The 21,640-nt window shown below is 43.2% G+C and overlaps 1 protein-coding gene across 2 annotated transcripts; it reads left to right on the top strand.

Moving 5' to 3' along the window:
* Positions 1-9,105: 9,105 nt before the first annotated feature.
* Positions 9,106-20,001, top strand: creb1b (cAMP responsive element binding protein 1b). Of its 2 annotated transcripts, none has more exons than XM_029711391.1 (8): positions 9,106-9,247; positions 13,211-13,323; positions 13,902-14,072; positions 14,309-14,409; positions 14,505-14,653; positions 14,918-15,100; positions 15,194-15,350; positions 17,565-20,001. In XM_029711391.1, the coding sequence occupies exons 2-8, from the start codon at positions 13,219-13,221 to the stop codon at positions 17,707-17,709; spliced, it is 1,011 nt and encodes a 336-aa protein (XP_029567251.1). In that variant the 5' UTR covers positions 9,106-9,247; positions 13,211-13,218; the 3' UTR covers positions 17,710-20,001. The 2 variants fall into 2 exon arrangements, with proteins under 2 accessions (XP_029567251.1, XP_029567252.1); XM_029711392.1 differs by having other exon boundaries at positions 13,926-14,072.
* The last annotated feature ends 1,639 nt before the right edge of the window (positions 20,002-21,640 follow it).

The raw sequence follows: 21,640 nt of genomic DNA on the forward strand, positions 1-21,640 counted from the left end.
CTTAAACAGGCAGTAGGTTGAGACTGGAAACCATTGGTCCTCTTCCAGTACACTGTTGTAGGGTGCCCTCATCTGGACAGAAGAGGTACTGTCGGTGAAAGGACAACCCATTACAAAGTGGTAAGACCGCCCTCTTGCTGTCTTCTGGGTTATAGCACAAGTTTTACATAACAATAACAAAAAACTAACACCAACCAATCATCATCTATGTACCCAGGCTTTGTACAGTACTCTAAAATAATAACGGTCGTTATCTCATCGGTGCATTGATCAACTGTTTTGTCAACGGAAGTTAACAGTGGTAAGCATTTGAACAGGCTACATGTTGGAAATAGAGTGGGGTTGACAAAATGCAGTGTATCAGTTTCTAACCTAAATATATTGATTGATATGTGATGTAGAGAATAGAGAAACATCAAGCGATTCGTGCTCTTCTGATAAATTAAATAGGTTCAGATGTGTCAACTGCTTTTCTTTCAATAGGCCTAGTCCTACCCTTTTCAATAGGCCTAGTCCTACCCTTTTCAATAGGCCTAGTCCTACCCTTTTCAATAGGCCTAGTCCTACCCTTTTCAATAGGCCTAGTCCTACCCTTTTCAATAGGCCTAGTCCTACCCTTTTCAATAGGCCTAGTCCTACCCTTTTCAATAGGCGTAGACCTACCCTTTTCAATAGGCCTAGTCCTACCCTTTTCAATAGGCCTAGTCCTACCCTTTTCAATAGGCCTAGTCCTACCCTTTTCAATAGGCGTAGACCTACCCTTTTCAATAGGCCTAGTCCTACCCTTTTCAATAGGCCTAGTCCTACCCTTTTCAATAGGCCTAGTCCTACCCTTTTCAATAGGCGTAGACCTACCCTTTTCAATAGGCCTAGTCCTACCCTTTTCAATAGGCCTAGTCCTACCCTTTTCAATAGGCCTAGTCCTACCCTTTTCAATAGGCCTAGTCCTACCCTTTTCAATAGGCCTAGTCCTACCCTTTTCAATAGGCGTAGACCTACCCTTTTCAATAGGCCTAGTCCTACCCTTTTCAATAGGCCTGCCCAGGCCTACACTTTTCAAAAGGCTTTCTACATTTATACATTCCAGTGGGCTAATGTCAACTGCAGGTTTCATTCAAGGAGCAATAGAAAAAAAGGTCTGATTCTTATCTTTAATTTGTCTCTTTATTTCCTCCAATTTTGGACGTGTATTCTTTATCCACTTAAAACACAGGTTCTAGGGGACAGGGAACAGTTGGCGGAAGGTATAAAAAAAAAACAAGCAAAGTTTATTAAATAATTCAGGTTCCGGTTTGCTTGTCTTTAACAGGTTAACAATACACAACAACACGATTACACAAAAGGCTTCATAGAGCTAGCCTCCACTGTATAGAACTGTCACCAAGTTCTACTGTGCTTTCACAGACTTTAGACTAAGTCCATACACAGTGCCTTCAGAAAGTCTTCATGCTTACATTGACTTATTACACATTTTGTTGTGTTACAACCTGAATTCAAAATTGATTACATAGATGTTTTTATCACTCATCTACACACAATACCCCATAATGACAAAGTGAAAACATGTTTTTGACATTTTTGCAAATTCATTGAAAATGAAATACAGAAATATCTAACTTACATAGTATTCACACCCCTGGGTCAATACTTTGTAGTAGCACCTTTGGCTGTGATTACAGCTGTGAGTCTTTCTGGGTAAGTTTCTAACACAGCGTTTCCCAAACTCGGTCCTGAGGACCCCGAGGGTGCACGTTTTGGTTTTTGCCCTAGCACTACACCACAGGAGGCTGCTGTAGGGAGAACGGCTCATAATAACGGTAGGAACGGAGCAAATGGAATGACATCAAACACCTAGAAACCATGTTTGATGAATTTGATACCATTTCACGTATTCCTCTCCAGTCATTACCACAAGCCCGTTCTCCCCAGTTAAGGTGCTACGAACCTACTGTGCACTACACAGCTGATTCAAATAATCAAAGATTGATGATGAGTACATTATTTGAATCATCTGTGTATTGCTAGGGCAAAAAACAAAACATGCACCCCTTCAGGGCCCCAGGACCGAGTTTGGAAAACGCTGCTCTAAGAGCTTTCCACACCTGGATTGTGCAACATTTGACCATTATTCTTTGAAAAATTCTTCAAGCTTTGTCATATTGGTTGTCGATCATTGCTAGACACCCATTTTCAGGTCTGGCCATAGATTTCCTAGTAGATTTAAGTAAAAACTGTAACTCGGCCACTCAAGAAAATTCACTGTCTTTTTGGTAAACAACTCCAGTGTAGATTCTGCCTTTTAGGTTATTGTCCTGCTGAAAGGTGAATTCATCTCCCAGTGTATGGTAGAAAGCAGAATGAAACAGGTTTTCCTCTAGGATTTTTCCTGTGCTTAGCTCCATTCCATTTCTGAACGATTACAAGCATACCCATAACGTGATGCAGCCACCACTATGCTTGAAAATATAAAGAGTGGTACTCAGTAATGTGTTGTATTGGTTTTGCCCCAAACACAACACTTTGTATTCAGGACAACAAGTTAATTGCCTTTGCCACATTTCTTGCAGTATTACTTTAATGCCTTGTAGCAAGCACGATGCATGTTTTGGAATATTTTTATTCTGTACACACTTCCTTCTTTTCACTCTGCCAATTAGGTTAGTATTGTGGAGTAACTACAATGTTGTTGATCCATCCTCGGTTTTCTCCTATAACTGTTTTAAAGTTACCACTGGCCTCATGGTGAAATTACTGAGTGGTTACCTTTGTCTCCGGAAACTGAGTTAGGAAGGACGCCTGTATCTTTGTAGTGACTGGGCGTATTGGCCAGTAGTGTAAAGTACTTAAGTAAAAATACTTTCATGTAATACTTAAGTCGTTTTTTAGGGTATCTGTACTTTACTTTACTATTCATATTTTTGATGACTTTTCCTTGTACTTCACTACATTCCTGAAGAAAATAATGTTGTTTTTACTCCATACATTTTCCCTCACACCCAAAAGTACTTGTTACATTTTGAATGCTTAGCAGGACAGGAAAATGGTCTAATTCACGCATTTAAAGAGAAAATCCCTGGTCATGCCTACTGCCTCTGACCTGGCGGACTCACTAAACACAAATGCTTTGTTTGTAAATGATGTCTGAGTGTTGGAGCGTGCCCCTGGCTATCCGTACATTTTAAAAACAAGAAAACCGTGCTGTCTGGTTTGCTTAATATAAGGAATTTTAAATAATTTTTGCTTTTACTTTTGATACTTAAGTATATTTTAGCAAAACAGGATTTTGTCGAGGCACAGATCTGGGGAAGGGTACCAAAACATTTCTGCAGTATTGAAGGTCCCCAAGAACACAGTGACCTCCATCATTCTTAAATGGAAGAGGTTTGGAACCACCAAGGCTCTTCCTAGAGCTGGCCGCCTGGCCAAACTGAGCAATTGGGGGGGAAGGGCCTTGGTCAGGGAGGTGACCAAGAACCCGATGGTCACTCTGACAGCACTCCAGAGTTCTTCTGTGGAAATGGGAGAACCTTCCAGAAGGACAACCATCTCTGCAGCATTCCACCAATCAGACCTTTATGATAGAGTGGCCAGACGGAAGCCACTTCTCAGTAAAAGACACATGACAGCCTGCTTGGAGTTTGCCAAAAGGCACCTAAAGGACTCTCAGACCATGAGAAACAAGATTCTCTGGTCTGATGAAAACAAGATTGAACTCTTCAGCCTAAATGCCAAGTGTCATGTCTGGAGGAAACCTGGCACCATCCCTACGGTGAAGCTTGGTGGTGGCAGCATCATGTTGTGGGACCTATTCTCTCTCCTTTCCCCGATTTCTACCGCAGGCTCTGGACATTTACACCTGGATCTTGCAGCTAACTAGCTGCTACCTGAGTGACTATTGGCAACGTCGGTCACGGAATTAACACACATTATTGCGGAGCTGGCCAGCTAGCCAGCTGCGGAGTTCCGTCAGCCACTTGTGGGCTGTTCCTGAGCTAGCCAGCTGAAGTGTCTCCTGGGCTACAACTCACCTATCCTGACCCGTTTTACTGCCGATGCGGAGCCCCATCGGGTCTTCACGACTGGACCACCGACGTTATCTGCCCGAGGGAGTTATCCAACTGGCCCCTCCGTCGCGACGTAACCTGATCGCCCATCTGCGGCCGGCTAATCATTAGCTGTCTTTTCGGCTGCGATCTGAATAGGTCTATCGGACACTTTTCTTGGGCCACTATAACTAACTATTTTGCCAACTTGGACAGGTCCCCCCTTCCACACGGAACCCCACTAACCCACAGACGGAAACGCACGAGGTGGCTAAAAACAGACCTCCCTCCCATCTTCCACCAGCTTGCTACCTATGGCCCGGCTAGCTGTCTGAATCTCACTGGACCCTCTGATCACTCGGCTAAGCATGCCTCTCCTTAATGTCAATATGCCTTGTCCATTGCTGTTCTGGTTAGTGTTTATTGGCTTATTTCACTGTAGAGCCTCTAGCCCTGCTCATTATACCTTATCCAACCTCTCAGTTCCTCCACCCACACATGCTATGACATCTTCTGGTTTCAATGATGTTTCTAGAGACAATATCTCTCTCATAATCACTAAATGCCTAGGTTTACCTCCTCTGTACTCACATCCCACCATACCTTTGTCTGCACATTATACCTTGAAGCTATTTTATCGCCCCCAGAAACCTGCTCCTTTTTCTCTCTATTCTGGACGTCACAGACGACCAATTCTTATAGCTTTTAGCCGTACCCTCATACTTATTCTTCTCTGCTCCTCTGGGGATGTAGAGGTGAATCCAGGCCCTGCAGTGCCTGGCTCCACTCCTACTCCCCAGGCGCTCTCTTTTGATGACTTCTGTAACCGTAATAGCCTTGGTTTCATGCATGTTAACATTAGAAGCCTCCTCCCTAAGTTTGTTTTATTCACTGCTTTAGCACACTCTGCCAACCCGGATGTCCTAGCTGTGTCTGAATCTTGGCTTAGGAAGTCCACCAAAAACTGTGAAATCTTCATCCCTAACTACAACGTTTTCAGACAAGATAGAACGACCAAAGGGGGCGGTGTTGCAATCTACTGCAGAGATAGCCTGCAGAGTTCTGTCCTGCTATCCAGGTCTGTACCCAAACAATTTGAACTTCTACTTTTAAAAATCCACCTCTCCAAAAACAAGTCTCTCACCGTTGCCGCCTGCTATAGACCCCCCTCGGCCCCTAGCTGTGCTCTGGACACCATATGTGAACTGATTGCCCCCCATCTATCTTCAGAGCTCGTGCTACTAGGCGACCTAAACTGGGACATGCTTAACACCCCAGCCATTCTACAATCCAAGCTTGATGCCCTCAATCTCACACAAATTATTAATGAACCCACCAGGTACAACCCCAAAGCCGCAAACACTGGCACCCTCATAGATATCATCCTAACCAATGTGCCCTCTAATTACACCTCTGCTGTTTTCAACCAAGATCTCAGCGATCACTGCCTCATTGCCTGCACCCGTAATGGGTCAGCGGTCAAACGACCTCCACTCATCACTGTCAAGCGCTCCCTGAAACATTTCAACGAGCAAGCCTTTCTAATCGACCTGGCCCTGGTATCCTGGAAGGATATTGACCTCATCCCGTCAGTCGAGGATGCCTGGTTATTTTTTTTAAATGCCTTCCTCTCCATCTTAAATAAGCATGCCCCTTTCAAGAAATTTAGAACCAGGAACAGATATAGCCCTTGGTTCTCCCCAGACCTGACTGCCCTTAACCAACACAAAAATATCCTGTGGCGTTCTGCATTAGCATCGAACTGCCCCCGCGATATGCAACTTTTTAGGGAAGTTAGAAACCAATACACACAGGCAGTTAGAAACGCCAAGGCTAGCTTTTTCAAACAAAAATTTGCTTCGTGCAACTCCAACTCTAAAAAGTTCTGGGACATTGTAAAGTCCATGGAGAATAAGAACACCTCCTCCCAACTGCCCACTGCACTGAGGATAGGAAACTCTGTCACCACCGATAAGCCCACTATAATTGAGAATTTCAATAAGCATTTTTCTACGGCTGGCCATGCTTTCCACCTAACTACCCCTACTGCATTCAACAGCACTGCACCCCCCACAGCTACTCGCCCAAGCCTCCCCCATTTCTCCTTCTCCCAAATCCATTCAGCTGATGTTCTGAAAGAGCTGCAAAATCTGGACCCCTACAAATCAGCTGGGCTTGACAATCTGGACCCTTTCTTTCTAAAATTATCTGCTGAAATTATTGCAACCCCTATTACTAGCCTGTTCAACCTCTCTTTCGTGTCGTCTGAGATTCCCATAGATTGGAAAGGAGCTGCTGTCATCCCCCTCTTCAAAGGAGGTGACACTCTTGACCCAAATTGCTACAGACCTATATCCATCCTACCCTGCCTTTCTAAGGTCTTCGAAAGCCAAGTCAACAAACAGATTACCGACTATTTCGAATCCCACCGCACCCTCTCCGCTATGCAATCTGGTTTCAGAGCTGGTCATGGGTGCACCTCAGCCACGCTCAAGGTCCAAAACGACATCGTAACCGCCATCGATAAGAAACAATACTGTGCTGCCGTATTCATTGACCTGGCCAAAGCTTTTGACTCTGTTAATCACCACATCCTCATCGGCAGACTTAGTAGCCTTGGTTTCTCAAACGATTGCGTCGCCTGGTTCACCAACTACTTCTCTGACAGAGTTCAGTGTGTCAAATCGGAGGGCCTACTGTCTGGACCTCTGGCAGTCTCTATGGGGGTACCACAGGGTTCAATTCTTGGGCCAACTCTTTTCTCTGTATACATAAATGATGTCGCTCTTGCTGCTGGTGAATCTCTGATCCACCTCTACGCAGACGACACCATTCTGTATACTTCTGGTCCTTCTTTGGACACTGTGTTAACAACCCTCCAGACGAGCTTCAATGCCATTCAACTCTCCTTCCGTGGTCTCCAACTGCTCCTAAACACAAGTAAAACTAAATGCATGCTCTTCAACAGATCGCTGCCTGCACCTGCCCGCCCATCCAGCATAACTTCTCTGGACGGTTCTAACTTAGAATTTGTGGACAACTACAAATACCTAGGTGTCTGGTTAGACTGTAAACTCTCCTTCCAGACTCACATCAATCATCTCCAATCCAAAGTGAAATCTAGAATTGGCTTCCTATTTCGCAACAAAGCATCCTTCACTCATGCTGCCAAACATACCCTCGTAAAACTGACCATCCTACCAATCCTCGACTTCGGCGATGTCATTTACAAAATAGCCTCCAATACCCTACTCAACAAGCTGGATGCAGTTTATCACAGTGCCATCCATTTTGTCACCAAAGCCCCATATACAACCCACCACTGCGACCTGTATGCTCTCGTTGGCTGGCCTTCACTTCATAATCGTCGCCAAACACATTGGCTCCAGGTCATCTACAAGACCCTGCTAGGTAAAGTCCCCCCTTATCTCCGCTCACTGGTCACCATAGCAGCACCCACCTGTAGCACGCGCTCCAGCAGGTATATCTCTCTGGTCACCCCTAAAGCCAACTCCTCCTTTGGTCGTCTCTCCTTCCAGTTCTCTGCTGCCAACGACTGGAACGAACTACAAAAATCTCTGAAACTGGAAACACTTATCTCCCTCACTAGCTTTAAGCACCAGCTGTCAGAGCAGCTCACAGATCACTGCACCTGTACATAGCCCATCTATAATTTAGCCCAAACTACTACCCCTTCCCCTACTGTATTTATTTATTTTATTTATTTTGCTCCTTTGCACCATATTATTTATATTTGAACTTTGAACTTTCTTCAAACTACAAATCTACCATTCCAGTGTTTTTCTTGCTATACTTTATTTACTTTGCCACCATGGCATTTTTTTGCCTTTACCTCCCTTATCTCACATCATTTGCTCACATTGTATATAGTCTTATTTTTTTTTCTACTGTATTATTGACTGTATGTTGTTTACTCCATGTGTAACTCTGTGTTGTTGTATGTTGTCGAACTGCTTTGCTTTATCTTGGCCAGGTCGCAGTTGTAAATGAGAACTTGTTCTCAACTTGCCTACCTGGTTAAATAAAGGTGAAATAAATAAAATAAAAATGTTTTTCAGCAGCAGGGACTGGGAGACTAGTCAGGATCGAGGGAAAGATGAACAGAGCCAAGGATAGAGAGATCCTTGATGAAAACCTGCTCCAGAGCACTCAGGACCTCAGACTGGGGTGAATGTTCACCTTCCAACAGAACAACAACCCTAAGCACACAGCCAAGACAACGCAATGTCCTTGAGTGGCCCAGCCAGAACCTGGACATGAACCCGATCTAACATCTCTGGAGAGACCTGAAAATAGCTATGCAGAAACCCTCCCCATCCAGCCTGACAGTGCTTGAGAGGATCTGCATAGAAGAATTGGAGAAACTCCCCAAATACAGGTGTGCCAACCTTGTAGCTTAATACACAAGAAGACTCAATGCTCTAATTGCTGGCAAAGATGCTTCAACAAAGTACTAAAGGGTCTGAATACTTATGTAAATGTGATATTTCTGTTTTAAAATGTTTTAAATTAGTTTTAATTTACTATAATTACCTTGGGACACACACAGCACAGGTTGCCACATTGTAACATTGCTCTTCACTTGGTTGGCACGTACCAACTAGTCGCTACAAAAATTGTCTTTTTTGCCTTTACCTCCCTTATCTCACATCATTTGCTCACATTGTATATAGTCTTATTTTTTTTTTCTACTGTATCATTGATTGTATGTTGTTTTACTCCATGTGTAACTCTTTGTTTTTGTATGTTGTCGAACTGCTTTGCTTTATCTTGGCCAGGTCGCAATTGTAAATGAGAACTTGTTCTCAACTTGCCTACCTGGTTAAATAAAGGTTAAATAAAATAAATAAATAAATAAAACAAAGTAACCTTGCTAAATGTATAAAAATACCCTGCTACTTTGTAACAGAATTATGACCATTTATGTCTCGCCTAAACGTTCGTTCCTTTCCGCCCATTTTCGAGATGACTTCGGTCTACTCCGTCAGTTGTTCGGCTTGTTCCGCCCATCATTCGGTCGTTCTCGATGGTGCCGCTGACGATTTGATTTTCGTCCCTCTCGTTCTCGGTGTTGTTGTTCTCGGTGACGCGACGGAGGTGTAGCCTGACGCGGTCTCTTACGTGTCGGCCTGAATAAAAGTGGAGCTCCGAGGGCCCGGGAGTGACCGAGGGAGTCTGTTTCGGTAAGAGAGGACTAGTGTCCAGGGGAAGAGAGACAAGGCGCGTCCCACATAAACTGTATTCTGGTCCGGTTCATATCGGATGAACAAAGAGATCATGGCGGCGGGCTTGTTTCAGGCAGTCATGCAGGCATGGAGGGAGGGGAGGCTGCTGCGGCTAGTAGAAAGGCAGGGAATGAGGAGTATGCTAGCTCGCCAGTCAGGATCGAGAACATTGCTTGTTTGGACAGCATAGTCTGTGATGCGACATTACAAGCAAATGCGCACTGTGATCAAATATTAGACTTTCTGCTTTCTGTGCCTATTGAAGGCTACTTGCGCGCTGTGGGTCTTCTTGCGCAGCAGCCTAGCCATCGCCTGTAGAGTAGAAATGCAAAGGTAGCTCTCTTAGATTTTATGTAGCCTAAAAAAATGTAGTGGTTTTATAAGCCAAACTCAACAGCTAAATAATTGTTCGTACGAAAAATGTGTTGGGTATTATTGAACTTAAATTCTTAAAGTGCAAAATGATGTATTGGCTTTCATAAACCAGAATAAGAAATTATGAGAAATTTCGATTTTATTTATAGGGGTAGGCCTAGTCCACTTGTCAAACCAACTCTTTGGGAGAAGGGTTGTTGCTTTGCTGTGCTAGTCTATAATAAGAATCGACAGTTTAGACACGTGCCCTAATTTGGATTATGTATCCATATACCTGGGTCGCTACAATAATATGACCCATCACGTAATGCTAGTCTATTTGCTTCTAGTCGTTGTTTTGCCTAAACAAAGTTATGTAAGTGTAGTCTAGTCAAAACATTCTCAAACGCATAAGGCCACTATGAGTTTTTGGTAAGCCTATTTTGGATATTCACTTATTATACAGCATGATATCATTTTATATATCGTTCTCAAAAGTTCACAAAAATAGTCGTGAACTAAATGTAAAACCAATGGTAAAGTATTTATGAATGGTATGACACAAAGGGGGCGTCGCTACTCTCCATGTGGCTCTCTGTCTTGTCACTGAGCAGATATTAAGTCGACATGTACAATTGAATGTAAACACGTATATTTACAGTTTGAAAATGTGTAATATGGTGGTTAGAGAAATCTTTTTTTATACTGCCATGTTGCACTGCGCCTTGCTGTTGAAAACCACATTAGTGTCCGACTTTCAGCTGTCTCCTCCAACCTCACTCCTCGACTTTTGTCTACAGTCGGTTACTTAAGCCTTACCGCTCAAACACACCCAATGACTTTTGAAGAGGGTGAACTCTGTAAGATTTCACAGAGATGTTATGCACTGTGACCGACTGTGATGCAGTGTGTGAGCTCACGATGCTTTCATTTCTGCCTTCTTTTGAATGGGACTTTAATAATGATTGATCATTCTACACACTATTACTGCTTGTTGCATTGCTATTTAGTAAACACATTTTATATTATTTTATTACATTGTCAAAATCTACAGGCTACACTCATGGTTGATAGCTTTATTCCACAAATGTTCTTCTGCCGTGCTCTTTCTCTATGGTTCTGAAAAGGTAAAATAAAATAAAAAGGTCAAGAAAAAAAGAGTTGACTAGCAAGGGAGAATGAAGCTTTTTCTCTCCCTTTGTCTGCAACAGGCACCTCTTTCATGACCCTGCTTTTCCACTGAGGGAGGGCTTGTGGCTGCTGGCCCTTCCTCCCCATCACAACCAGACTACCATGTTTAGCAGCCAGCCAATGGTCACTGGTAGTAGGGGGATTTCCAACATTGTATTCTCTGACAGACAGAGCTAGCGCCGTTGGGGTGGCGCTGGCAGACCAGACAGGCCAGGCCAGGCCATAACACATATGTGCCTATGGCCACAGACTGCCTGAGAGCCCTGTCCCGTGTGTGTGCTCTGTCCTAGCTATCCCTGTTAGGGGAAACATTTCTCGGGCTAGTCTAGAGACATGGCATATTGACAAGACAGAGGAGTAGGAAGTGTTTTGGGAATCTGGGAAAGGCCTCTAGCAGATAAAGCCAATGCATGACATGTTGGTAATGGGTTTCTGGCAGTGCATGTTTGCCAAGTCTGAGTCGGTCGGACTCTGTGGAGTTTAGCAACAGCTATCGGAGAATATTCAAGCTTAAAGGTCTAGAGAAGGAAGAAAATGGCATGAGTCCAAAATGGTACCCTTTCCCCTTTATAGTGCATTACTTTTGACCAGAGGCCAGCACACTATCCCGTAAATAGTGCACTACTTTTGGCCAGCGCTCTATGGGCCTCTGGTCAAAAGGTGACTCACGGGCCAAATTATTTTATTTGGCCCCCCAAGTTTTCTGAGAAAAAATTCATCATTTTTAAAGATTTTTTTGTTGGACATAAAAGACTGAAAAATCACCAGGGAATTAGCTCAAAATTATTTTAATTGAGTAAATCTGTTCCCAAGTATTCCCACGCATAAATAGAGAGGCATATGTGATTGTATTCCACTGTAATTAAGGTTTAAAATGATTCTGTTTTTGTCAAATACTGTTTGGCATTCTTGCGGTCTGTTTGCACTGTACAAATTATTTCTAACTATGTTCCGGCCCTCCGACCATCCGCTCAAGGAAAAATCAGCCCACGGCTGAATGTTATTGGGAACTCCTGATATAGGGTATAGGATGCCATTTCAGGTGCAGCCATGCTATGTTTGGCAGCCATTAGGTGGATGTACAGGCCTTCTGCTGAACAAGGTGTCCCAGAGGACCAGAGGGAAATGTCAGCTGCCCAAACCAAACACACGCTAGCTGCTAGGCCCTCTACCTGCAAGGAGGAAAGTGACGCATTCCTAGACAATGAGATGAATGACCTCTCCAGGGAATAAGGGTGTGTGTTTGTGTCAAATCACATTTTATTGGTCGCAAACACATATTTAGCAGATGTTATTGCAGGTGTAGGGAAATGCTTGTAAATGTGTGTGTGTGTGTGTTTATAACCTAGGAATGGGTCACTTCCTTACTCCTCTACGCCAGTCTCCAAGGTATTCCTCAGCCAGAACGGAATCATTTGTTCTTTATAGTAATGCCATCTGTTTTCCAAGGTTGTCTTAGGACATTCCTAAAAGATTTCCAGACCAAAAAGATTTCCAGACCAAAAATGACATCACATTGCCCCAACTCTCTTATGTACCTTTAGAGCCTTTAAAGCTTAGGAATAGCCCTGAGAACTTATCAACTTACATTGGACCAGTTACATCCGTGAGAAGCGGCTTCGCCCCGCTTGACTTCTGAGAAGGTACAAGCTATCATGTTGCCAGTCACTTTTAAGTGACATATAAAACTGGGTCAGTTACAAACAGTCACATAATCCACATTTGTTTCCGTTGTTAAATACTCAGTTCATAAGAGCTGGAAGGATGGCTGTGGTCAGTTTGCAGAAATAAACACTTGTCTAACAGACACGGAGTGGGTTGATTCTAGAGACAGACACTGATTTCCTTTCAATGAGCTGTGAAGGTAGATTAATTCAATGCATTGCTCACAATCTGCTATTACACAGTAATTAGCATGATAATAGCACATTTTTACCTTTATTTAACTAGGCAAGTCAGTTAAGAACAAAGTCTTATTTACAATGACGGCTTAGGAACGGTGGGTTAACTGCCTTGTTCAGGGCCAGAACAACAGATTTTTACCTTGTCAGCTCGGGGATTCGATCTAGCAACCTTTCGGTTACTGGCCTAACGCTCTAACCAGTAGGCTACCTGCCGCCCCAAATACCAGTTGGTGCCAGGTAACTAACTATCTGTTGTGTTGAATCCTTCAAAATAAGTACAAGTAGAAAATACTACTAAGCACAATACTACCATATTTCTCAACAAAAACCAGGTCAAACCAGCTGAAATAATCATCAGCATTACTGAGATTTTCTCCTTAATGATCATAACAAGACATCCTTAAAATGAATCAGAAAGTCCAAACTAAGCCCTCTCTAACTCTAATGTCCTTCTCTCCCTTTTCCCCTACAGCTAAGTCGATGACCATGGAGTCGGGAGCAGAGGTTCATCAGGGAGGAGACACGGCAGTGTCAGAGACAGACAGCCAACAGATCTCCCAGGCACAGATAGCCACCCTGGCACAGGTAAGTAGCCTGCCCATCTACCTACCACACACTAGTACAGTATAACATTACTACTACCACTCACAGGTAAGCCTACTCTGCCTCCCTACCACACACTCGCACATTACATCTACCACTCACTAACCCACTGACTCATCTATGACTGGACCCAGTCCCTCACAGGGTTGTGCATACTCACTGACTGATGGGGAATGGTCTGCCACTTCACACACCCAGCAGATGTATACAGTATGACTCACTGAGAGACGGTAGTCAGCATAACCCTGTTGTACTAGAAATAGGAAGACATGGAAATAGTCCCCCCCACACAAGTTCAGTTACAGCAGAACAGGCTGATGCAAGATGCAAGCAGGAGACAGTAGGATGTCACAGAATATACTGTACATACTGACATCATTCACGCTACCGCTTCATTCTCATATGCACACCAATGCAGTAAATATGTATACATACAGAGACAAAAGAATGTAGCAAACAGGTGTTTTATAAACATAAGTAGTAGGGCCCAGAAAACCCCAAGTTTTTCCAGACCAGGAGAACTCGGGGGTTCTAGTTATAGGTGTGTGTCCCCTGGACAGCAGGATTATGTTTATGCTTTGCAGGTTTCCATGGCAGCAGGTCACGCCACATCCAGCGGTCCTACGGTCACCCTGGTGCAGCTGCCCAACGGTCAGACGGTCCAGGTTCACGGGGTCATCCAGGCCGCTCAGCCCTCGGTCATACAGTCACCACAGGTCCAGACTGTTCAGGTGAGTAGACCTTTTCATCTAACCTTTATTTGTAGAGCTTTGTCGTTAAGATAAAAACTTTAGCCAAAACCTTAGCTTAGATGCAACAACTTAGCACTAGAAGAATTCACTGTGACCCCAACCAGACCTGGTCATAATAAACCAATTATGATCACCGACCCTGGTGTTGAAGAAATACAGTGTATGTAAGTATTTGTTCCTGCCCAGCACTAACACACCTGATTGGACTTTTCCAGATCTCCACCCTAGCAGAGAGTGAAGACTCTCAGGAGTCAGTGGACAGTGTGACTGACTCTCAGAAACGCAGAGAGATCCTCTCACGACGCCCCTCATATAGGTACACTTTGGTGTGTGTGTGTGATAATCCAGTACTGTGATTACTGTAGGTGTTTCTTGGTGTTTATCTGACATCCTGACCTCTAACCCTAACAGGAAGATCCTGAATGACCTGTCATCAGGTGACACCCCAGGGGTTCCCAGGATCGAGGAAGAGAAGTCGGAGGAGGACACAGCGCCCGCCATCACCACGGTTACCATGCCCACATCATGCCCCATCTACCAGACCAGCAGTGGCCAGTACAGTACGTCACGTTTGACCCTTTGTTCTTTTACTCAACAATGTCAGTGTCATCGGAGCAGCAAAAGTTATTTTTTCAGTCACTGACAGAGGTAATTTAAGAGGGTATTTTAAGCAAGATGTTTAGTTGCTAATGTTACAACCTTATTATTTTCCTTCTCTCGTTCTCTCTTTGTCTGCCCTCATTCTCTGTCTCTTTGTCTCTCTTTGTTTTCTCTTTGTCTCTCTCTCTCTCTCTCCTTCCCTCCCCTTCCCTCTCCTCTCCCAGTCGCCATCACCCAGGGCGGTGCAATCCAGCTGGCCAATAACGGAACAGACGGGATCCAGGGACTGCAGACCCTGACTATGACCAACGCTGCGGCCGCCCAGCAGGGCACCACCATCCTGCAGTACGCTCAGACCTCGGACGGCCAGCAGATCCTGGTGCCCAGCAACCAGGTGGTAGTGCAAGGTGAGTGGTAGTGCCTTACCTCTTGATATGGATAAAAACGCACAGTCAATCGGAGTGTTTGAGATCGTTTGGATCGTTTCCATTGTTCCCCAGCTGCGTCAGGAGATGTGCAGGCCTACCAGATCCGCACGGCCCCCACTAGCACCATCGCCCCTGGGGTGGTCATGGCCTCCTCCCCTGCCCTGTCTGGCCAAGGGGGCCCAGAGGTAGAAGTTACCCGCAAGAGAGAGGTCAGACTCATGAAGAACAGGTAAGGACAGAGTGAGGTTCCCTTTGGTTATGGTCTACTGTGAACTCCATTTAGCCAAGACCTGTAAACCTAATAATAAGCCATTTTAGGGCTTATACATGCTACAAGTAATAAAGCATTATACCTGCTTGCATTAAGTAAAGTGTAACCAAGACCATCAATTCATTCAATTCCAATAACTTCATGTGTGGTGACGGATTGCTAAATACAAGACACATAACATACAACACAAAACATGTACAGCATAAAGGATTGGAAGCATTCTATGCAGTCACAGGCTATATACAGTGGGGGGGAAAAGTATTTAGTCAGCCACCAATTGTGAAAGTTCTCCCACTTAAAAAGATGAGAGAGGCCTGTAATTTTCATCATAGGTACACGTCAACTATGACAGACAAAATGAGAGAGAAAAAATCTGGAAAATCACATTGTAGGATTTTTTATGAATTTATTTGCAAATTATGGTGGAAAATAAGTATTTGGTCACCTACAAACAAGCAAGATTTCTGTCTCTCACAGACCTGTAACTTCTTCTTTAAGAGGCTCCTCTGTCCTCCACTCGTTACCTGTATTAATGGCACCTGTTTGAACTTGTTATCAGTATAAAAGACACCTGTCCACAACCTCAAACAGTCACACTCCAAACTCCACTATGGCCAAGACCAAAGAGCTGTCAAAGGACACCAGAAACATTTTACATTTACATTTAAGTCATTTAGCAGACGCTCTTATCCAGAGCGACTTACAAATTGGTGCATTCACCTTATGATATCCAGTGGAACAACCACTTTACAATAGTGCATCTAAATCTTTTAAGGGGGGGGGGGTAGAAGGATTACTTTATCCTAAAAACAAATTTGTAGACCTGCACCAGGCTGGGAAGACTGAATCTGCAATAGGTAAGCAGCTTGGTTTGAAGAAATCAACTGTGGGAGCAATTATTAGGAAATGAAAGACATACAAGACCACTGATAATATCCCTCGATCTGGGGCGCCACACAAGATCTCACCCCGTGGGGTCAAAATGATCACAAGAACGGTGAGCAAAAATCCCAGAAGCACACGGGGGACCTAGTGAATGACCTGCAGAGAGCTGGGACCAAAGTAACAAAGCCTACCATCAGTAACACACTACGCCGCCAGGGACTCAAATCCTGCAGTGCCAGACGTGTCCCCCTGCTTAAGCCAGTACATGTCCAGGCCCGTCTGAAGTTTGCTAGAGAGCATTTGGATTATCCAGAAGAGGATTGGGAGAATGCCATATGGTCAGATGAAACCAAAATATAACTTTTTGGTAAAAACTCAACTCGTCGTGTTTGGAGGACAAAGAATGCTGAGTTGCATCCAAAGAACACCATACCTACTGTGAAGCATGGGGGTGGAAACATCATGCTTTGGGTCTGTTTTTCTGCAAAAGGACCAGGACGACTGATCCGTGTAAAGGAAAGAATGAATGGGGCCATGTATCGTGAGATTTTGAGTGAAACCCTCCTTCCATCAGCAAGGGCATTGAAGATGAAACGTGGCTGGGTCTTTCAGCATGACAATGATCCCAAACACACCGCCCGGGCAACGAAGGAGTGGCTTCGTAAGAAGCATTTCAAGGTCCTGGAGTGGCCTAGCCAGTCTCCAGATCTCAACCCCATAGAAAATCTTTGGAGGGAGTTGAAAGTCCGTGTTGCCCAGCGACAGCCCCAAAACATCACTGCTCTAGAGGAGATCTGCATGGAGGAATGGGCCAAAATACCAGCAACAGTGTGTGAAAACCTTGTGAAGACTTACAGAAAACGTTTGACCTGTGTCATTGCCAACAAAGGGTATATAACAAAGTATTGAGAAACTTTTGTTATTGACTAAATACTTATTTTCCACCATAATTTGCAAATAAATTCGTAAAAAATCCTACAATGTGATTTTCTGGAATTTATTTTCTAATTTTGTCTGTCATAGTTGAAGTGATGATGATGATGATGAAAATTACAGGCCTCTCTCATCTTTTTAAGTGGAAGAACTTGCACAATTGGTGGCTGACTAAATACTTTTTTGCCCCACTGTATACACATATTTACAAATGAAGAAAAACTTCAAGAGTTTTGATAGATGTTGGCACAAAACTAGAAGCTGCTCTAGAAAAGATGATGTGTACCATCCCATGCAGCTGAGCCAATAGCCAGAGGTTTCCCTAACTGTGTCTTGGTCCTTGTTGTGTCACAGAGAGGCGGCCCGCGAGTGTCGCAGGAAGAAGAAGGAGTATGTCAAGTGTCTTGAGAACCGCGTGGCCGTGCTGGAGAACCAGAACAAAACCCTCATAGAGGAACTGAAAGCACTTAAAGACCTGTACTGCCATAAATCTGAGTAGCTTCAAAATAACCCATCCTAGCCCAACTGTCACTCCCTATTCAGCGGGCATCAGACTGCCCACTGACCTGTACAGAGACTCTGCCAAGCATTGGCCTACGGGCATGACCCATGACATCTGAAGCAAGAGGATGTGAGAGAGAAGACAGAATGAAAATGGATTGATGGACTGGAGATCAGTGATGGACAGTGCTTTGTGGGAGTTGTAGTTTTGTAGTAAACACGACCACTCTGGCCCATACGTCCCCCAATCTCCCATCCACCAATCCATTTTCACCCTGTCTTCTCTCTCACATCCTCTTGCTTCCACTCCTTCTTCTCCCGCTCACTTGTTATCCACCTTTTCATCTTTCTTTGCCTCTCCCAACTTCTCTCAATATTATCCCACCACGGAACTGAAAGGATGAGGATCCATTCATCAGTTGTGGTTCCAGGGATAACGTGGTGAAACATAACACTAACTCTTTTACACTATTCAAGCTTCTTGTTTGGGGTTTGATTACTGGGAAGAGAAGTCACAGACTTCTGACATAGTCATTTTTTATTAACCCAAAGCCTCTTAAGTCTTCACTAACAATGGTTAGCCAATCAAACAAGAGGGTTAGCGTCTGAATGTCCAATCAGCTCAAGAGGAAGTCAAGACAAGGAAGTCAAGGTAGCCTCCAGAACCCTGGCATTGGAGTCAGTTAAGACATTGTAGAATTCCCTGGGCCCGGTTTCCCAAAAGCATCTTAAGGCTAAGTTCATCGTTAGAACCTTCGTAGGAGCCTCGTTATTAACATTGCACTTGAAAGCGCTCGTAATCTAACGCATGCTTCAGACCACTCGTAGAACAGCAGTGCGTCCTTAGAGGCTTTTCTGCCCTCCTTTATATACAGAAGATCTCCGCTAAACATCACATGGTTTATCCGTCTCTCTGTGACTGCTGATAACTTCAGAACAATGTTGACTACAAATGCAAAGTTGACAATGTCTTTGTAATTGACACAAACAAGCAACGTATAAAAATATGCTTCAAATGAAAACCGAGATGACTGCATTAAAATATAAACAGTAGGATATAGGCCTATTTCAGTCCTATTGAAATACATACCATGTTCAATCGAGTTCTATTTTGCTACTTGTAGGCTACTGTTTGTAATTTGTCTCAATATATTTCATGATGTGTAGCCTAACGTGCTCAGTGATGTGCCAAATCTTTGATTTAGTGGGTAAGCATTAGACTAAGGCGCCTCAATATTTGCATCCGTAGGTGGTAATATCCATAGCCGCAGGAAGTAAGGGTGCTGCATCACCCCTGATAAATCACAATAAACCAAATTAGTGCACTAGGCCTTTGAATAAACCAAATTGGTGCACTAGGCCTTTATTACCCCTGTATGAGAGGAGAATAATACTCATCAGCAGAGCGGGGGCCCCCAACTCCCCCGTTGACAAAACATTTCAGCACCCCCACTCCAAAACAACTTCCTGCAGCCATGGTAATATCACTCTAGGAGTTGATCTGTCATCAGTATTGTGAAATAATTATAATGTTGAGGAAAGTTCCCCTTCTTTCAAACCTATCAGTATCGACACATGATCAAACGACGCTCTTAGCGAGCGTTCTCTCTGTGTGGTGTTTTGGGAAACGCATGTTACATCTTCGGGAAAGATACATTGTTAAAACGCCTAAATTCCGTTGCTATCAGGAAACCGGGCCCTGCTCAGTAGATCATATGAGATCAGATTGTTATTTTCTAGATCTCAGTGCTTAGGTTAAACCTCCATAATCAGTATAACCCATCAACTCGGATTCATCTTCCATTTCAAGTGTCTTGGGTATTTTCTTTATTTCGTTACATTTTGATATCTGAGATTTGAGCTACTTTTGTTACGCTCTAAAGATTTGGGCTGTTGCTATGTGGTGGTGGAATATGGATCCCATATAACTACTGAAGAAAACACATTCATGTCTGAATACAGGAAAAAGTTGTCAGTACACACCACATAGCCCTCTATGGGTTAATGGCAATTATCTGAGATTAAATTCACCCAAGTAAATCTTGTTGGAATAGATACATTTGTAATCTCCGGCATCCACATATTTATGGTGAGTGTACTACTGTACATACATTCAGTACATACATTTAACATTTACATTTAAGTCATTTAGCAGACGCTCTTATCCAGAGCGACTTACAAATTGGCATACACTACCGTTCAAAAGTTTGGGGTCACTGAGAAATGTCCTTGTTTTAAAATAAAAGCACATTTTTTGGGGCCATTAAAAGAACATTACATTGATCAAAAATACAGTGTAGACATTGTTAATGTTATAAATGACTATTGTAGCTGGAAACAGCTGATTTTTTATGAATTATCTACATAGGCGTATAGAGGCCCGTTATCAGCAATGTCACGTTCTGTTAGCTAATCCAAGTTTATCATTTAAAAGGCTAATTGATCATTCTAGGCAAGAGTTCCTCTGTCCAGTGTCTGTTCTTTTGCCCATCTTTTCTTTTTATTGGCCAATCTGAGATATGGCGTTTTCTTTGCAACTCTGCCTAGAAGGCCAGCATCCCGGAGTCGCCTCTTCACTGTTGACATTGAGACTGGTGTTTTGCGGGTACTATTTAATGAAGCTGCCAGTTGAGGACTTGTGAGGCGTCTGTTTCTCAAACGCTGTTCTGTGAAGAGAGTAGTACACAGCGTTGTACGAGATCTTCAGTTTCTTGGCAATTTCTCGCATGGAATAGCCTTAATTTCTCTGAACAAGAATAGACTGACGAGTTTCAGAAGAAAGTTATTTGATTCTGGCCATTTTGAGCCTGTAATGGAACCCACAATTGCTGATGCTCCAGATACTCGAGTAGTCTAAAGGCCAGTTTTATTGATTCTTTATTCAAGACACCAGTTTTCAGCTGTGCTAACATAATTGCAAAAGGGTTTTCTAATGATCAATTAGCCTTTTAGAATGATAAACTTGGATTAGCTAACACAATGTTCCATTGGAACACAGGAGTGATGGTTGCTGATAATGGGCCTCTGTACACCTATGTAGATATTCCATTAAAAAATCAGCCGTTTCCAGCTACAATAGTCATTTACAACATTAATGTCCACACTGTATTTCTGATCAATTTGATGTTATTTTAATGGGCAAAACATTTGCTTTTCTTTCAAAAACAAGGACATTTCTAAGTGACCACAAACTTTTGAACGGTAGTGTATATGGTTACATTAAGAATTCGTTAAGTAGGTTTATGTAGGACTTGGGATCAATCTTCCAACATCACAGACAGAGATACTTTATATTCTGTTTATGATAGGATAAAGTAGTACCATGTTGTATTACATATTGATTATCTTTCTTTTGATATAATAACTGTACATGGAGCCTACAGCATGTGTAGATTTTACTATGATATTTCTATTGATTTGATAAGAAAATTGTTATGCATAATATGAAACCAATATAGATTAACGTATTTGTATCATATACTGCAGCACATAAAAAAATATAAAAATATATACATGTATATTCCTTTAGCTTACCAGGCCTATTACAATGTCGGCAGCTATTTAAGAAAAAGGCCTTTTTTAAACTCATCATGCTTTGCGGTGCTCTGCTCATCTTCTTTTGAGACAGGCGAGTGAACAGCCTGTTGGAAGCTATTACGACTCACAAGACATATTAGTTCAATTATTCCTCTGGGTTTCATTAAGCTGTAAACGGCTAAGAAATAAATGTGATGCTGCCGGCTACACCACTCATCTGTACAGAGGACTGAGAGCCCTAAGTGGTTGTAAAAGCCTCTTGCGAATGTTGTAACATGCTTACTATAAATGCATTTCATCACAGAGCACACCCCACCCCCCCTAGGGGGAAGCAACACCATCATGCAACGAAAGCATTTTTTCTTTTTGTTAGATATTATGTCATATGTAAT

The sequence above is a fragment of the Salmo trutta genome, chromosome 24, assembly GCF_901001165.1.
Source record: "Salmo trutta chromosome 24, fSalTru1.1, whole genome shotgun sequence".
Classification (NCBI taxonomy): Eukaryota; Metazoa; Chordata; class Actinopteri; order Salmoniformes; family Salmonidae; genus Salmo; species Salmo trutta.

Excerpts from the sequence above, each read along its gene's own strand:
- creb1b (XM_029711391.1), top strand. The coding sequence starts at position 13,219 with ATGACCATGGAGTCGGGAGCAGAGGTTCATCAGGGAGGAGACACGGCA. Across the intron at positions 14,654-14,917 it reads GACCAGCAGTGGCCAGTACA|TCGCCATCACCCAGGGCGGT; the intron begins GTACGTCACGTT and ends CTCCTCTCCCAG. Across the intron at positions 15,101-15,193 it reads CAACCAGGTGGTAGTGCAAG|CTGCGTCAGGAGATGTGCAG; the intron begins GTGAGTGGTAGT and ends ATTGTTCCCCAG.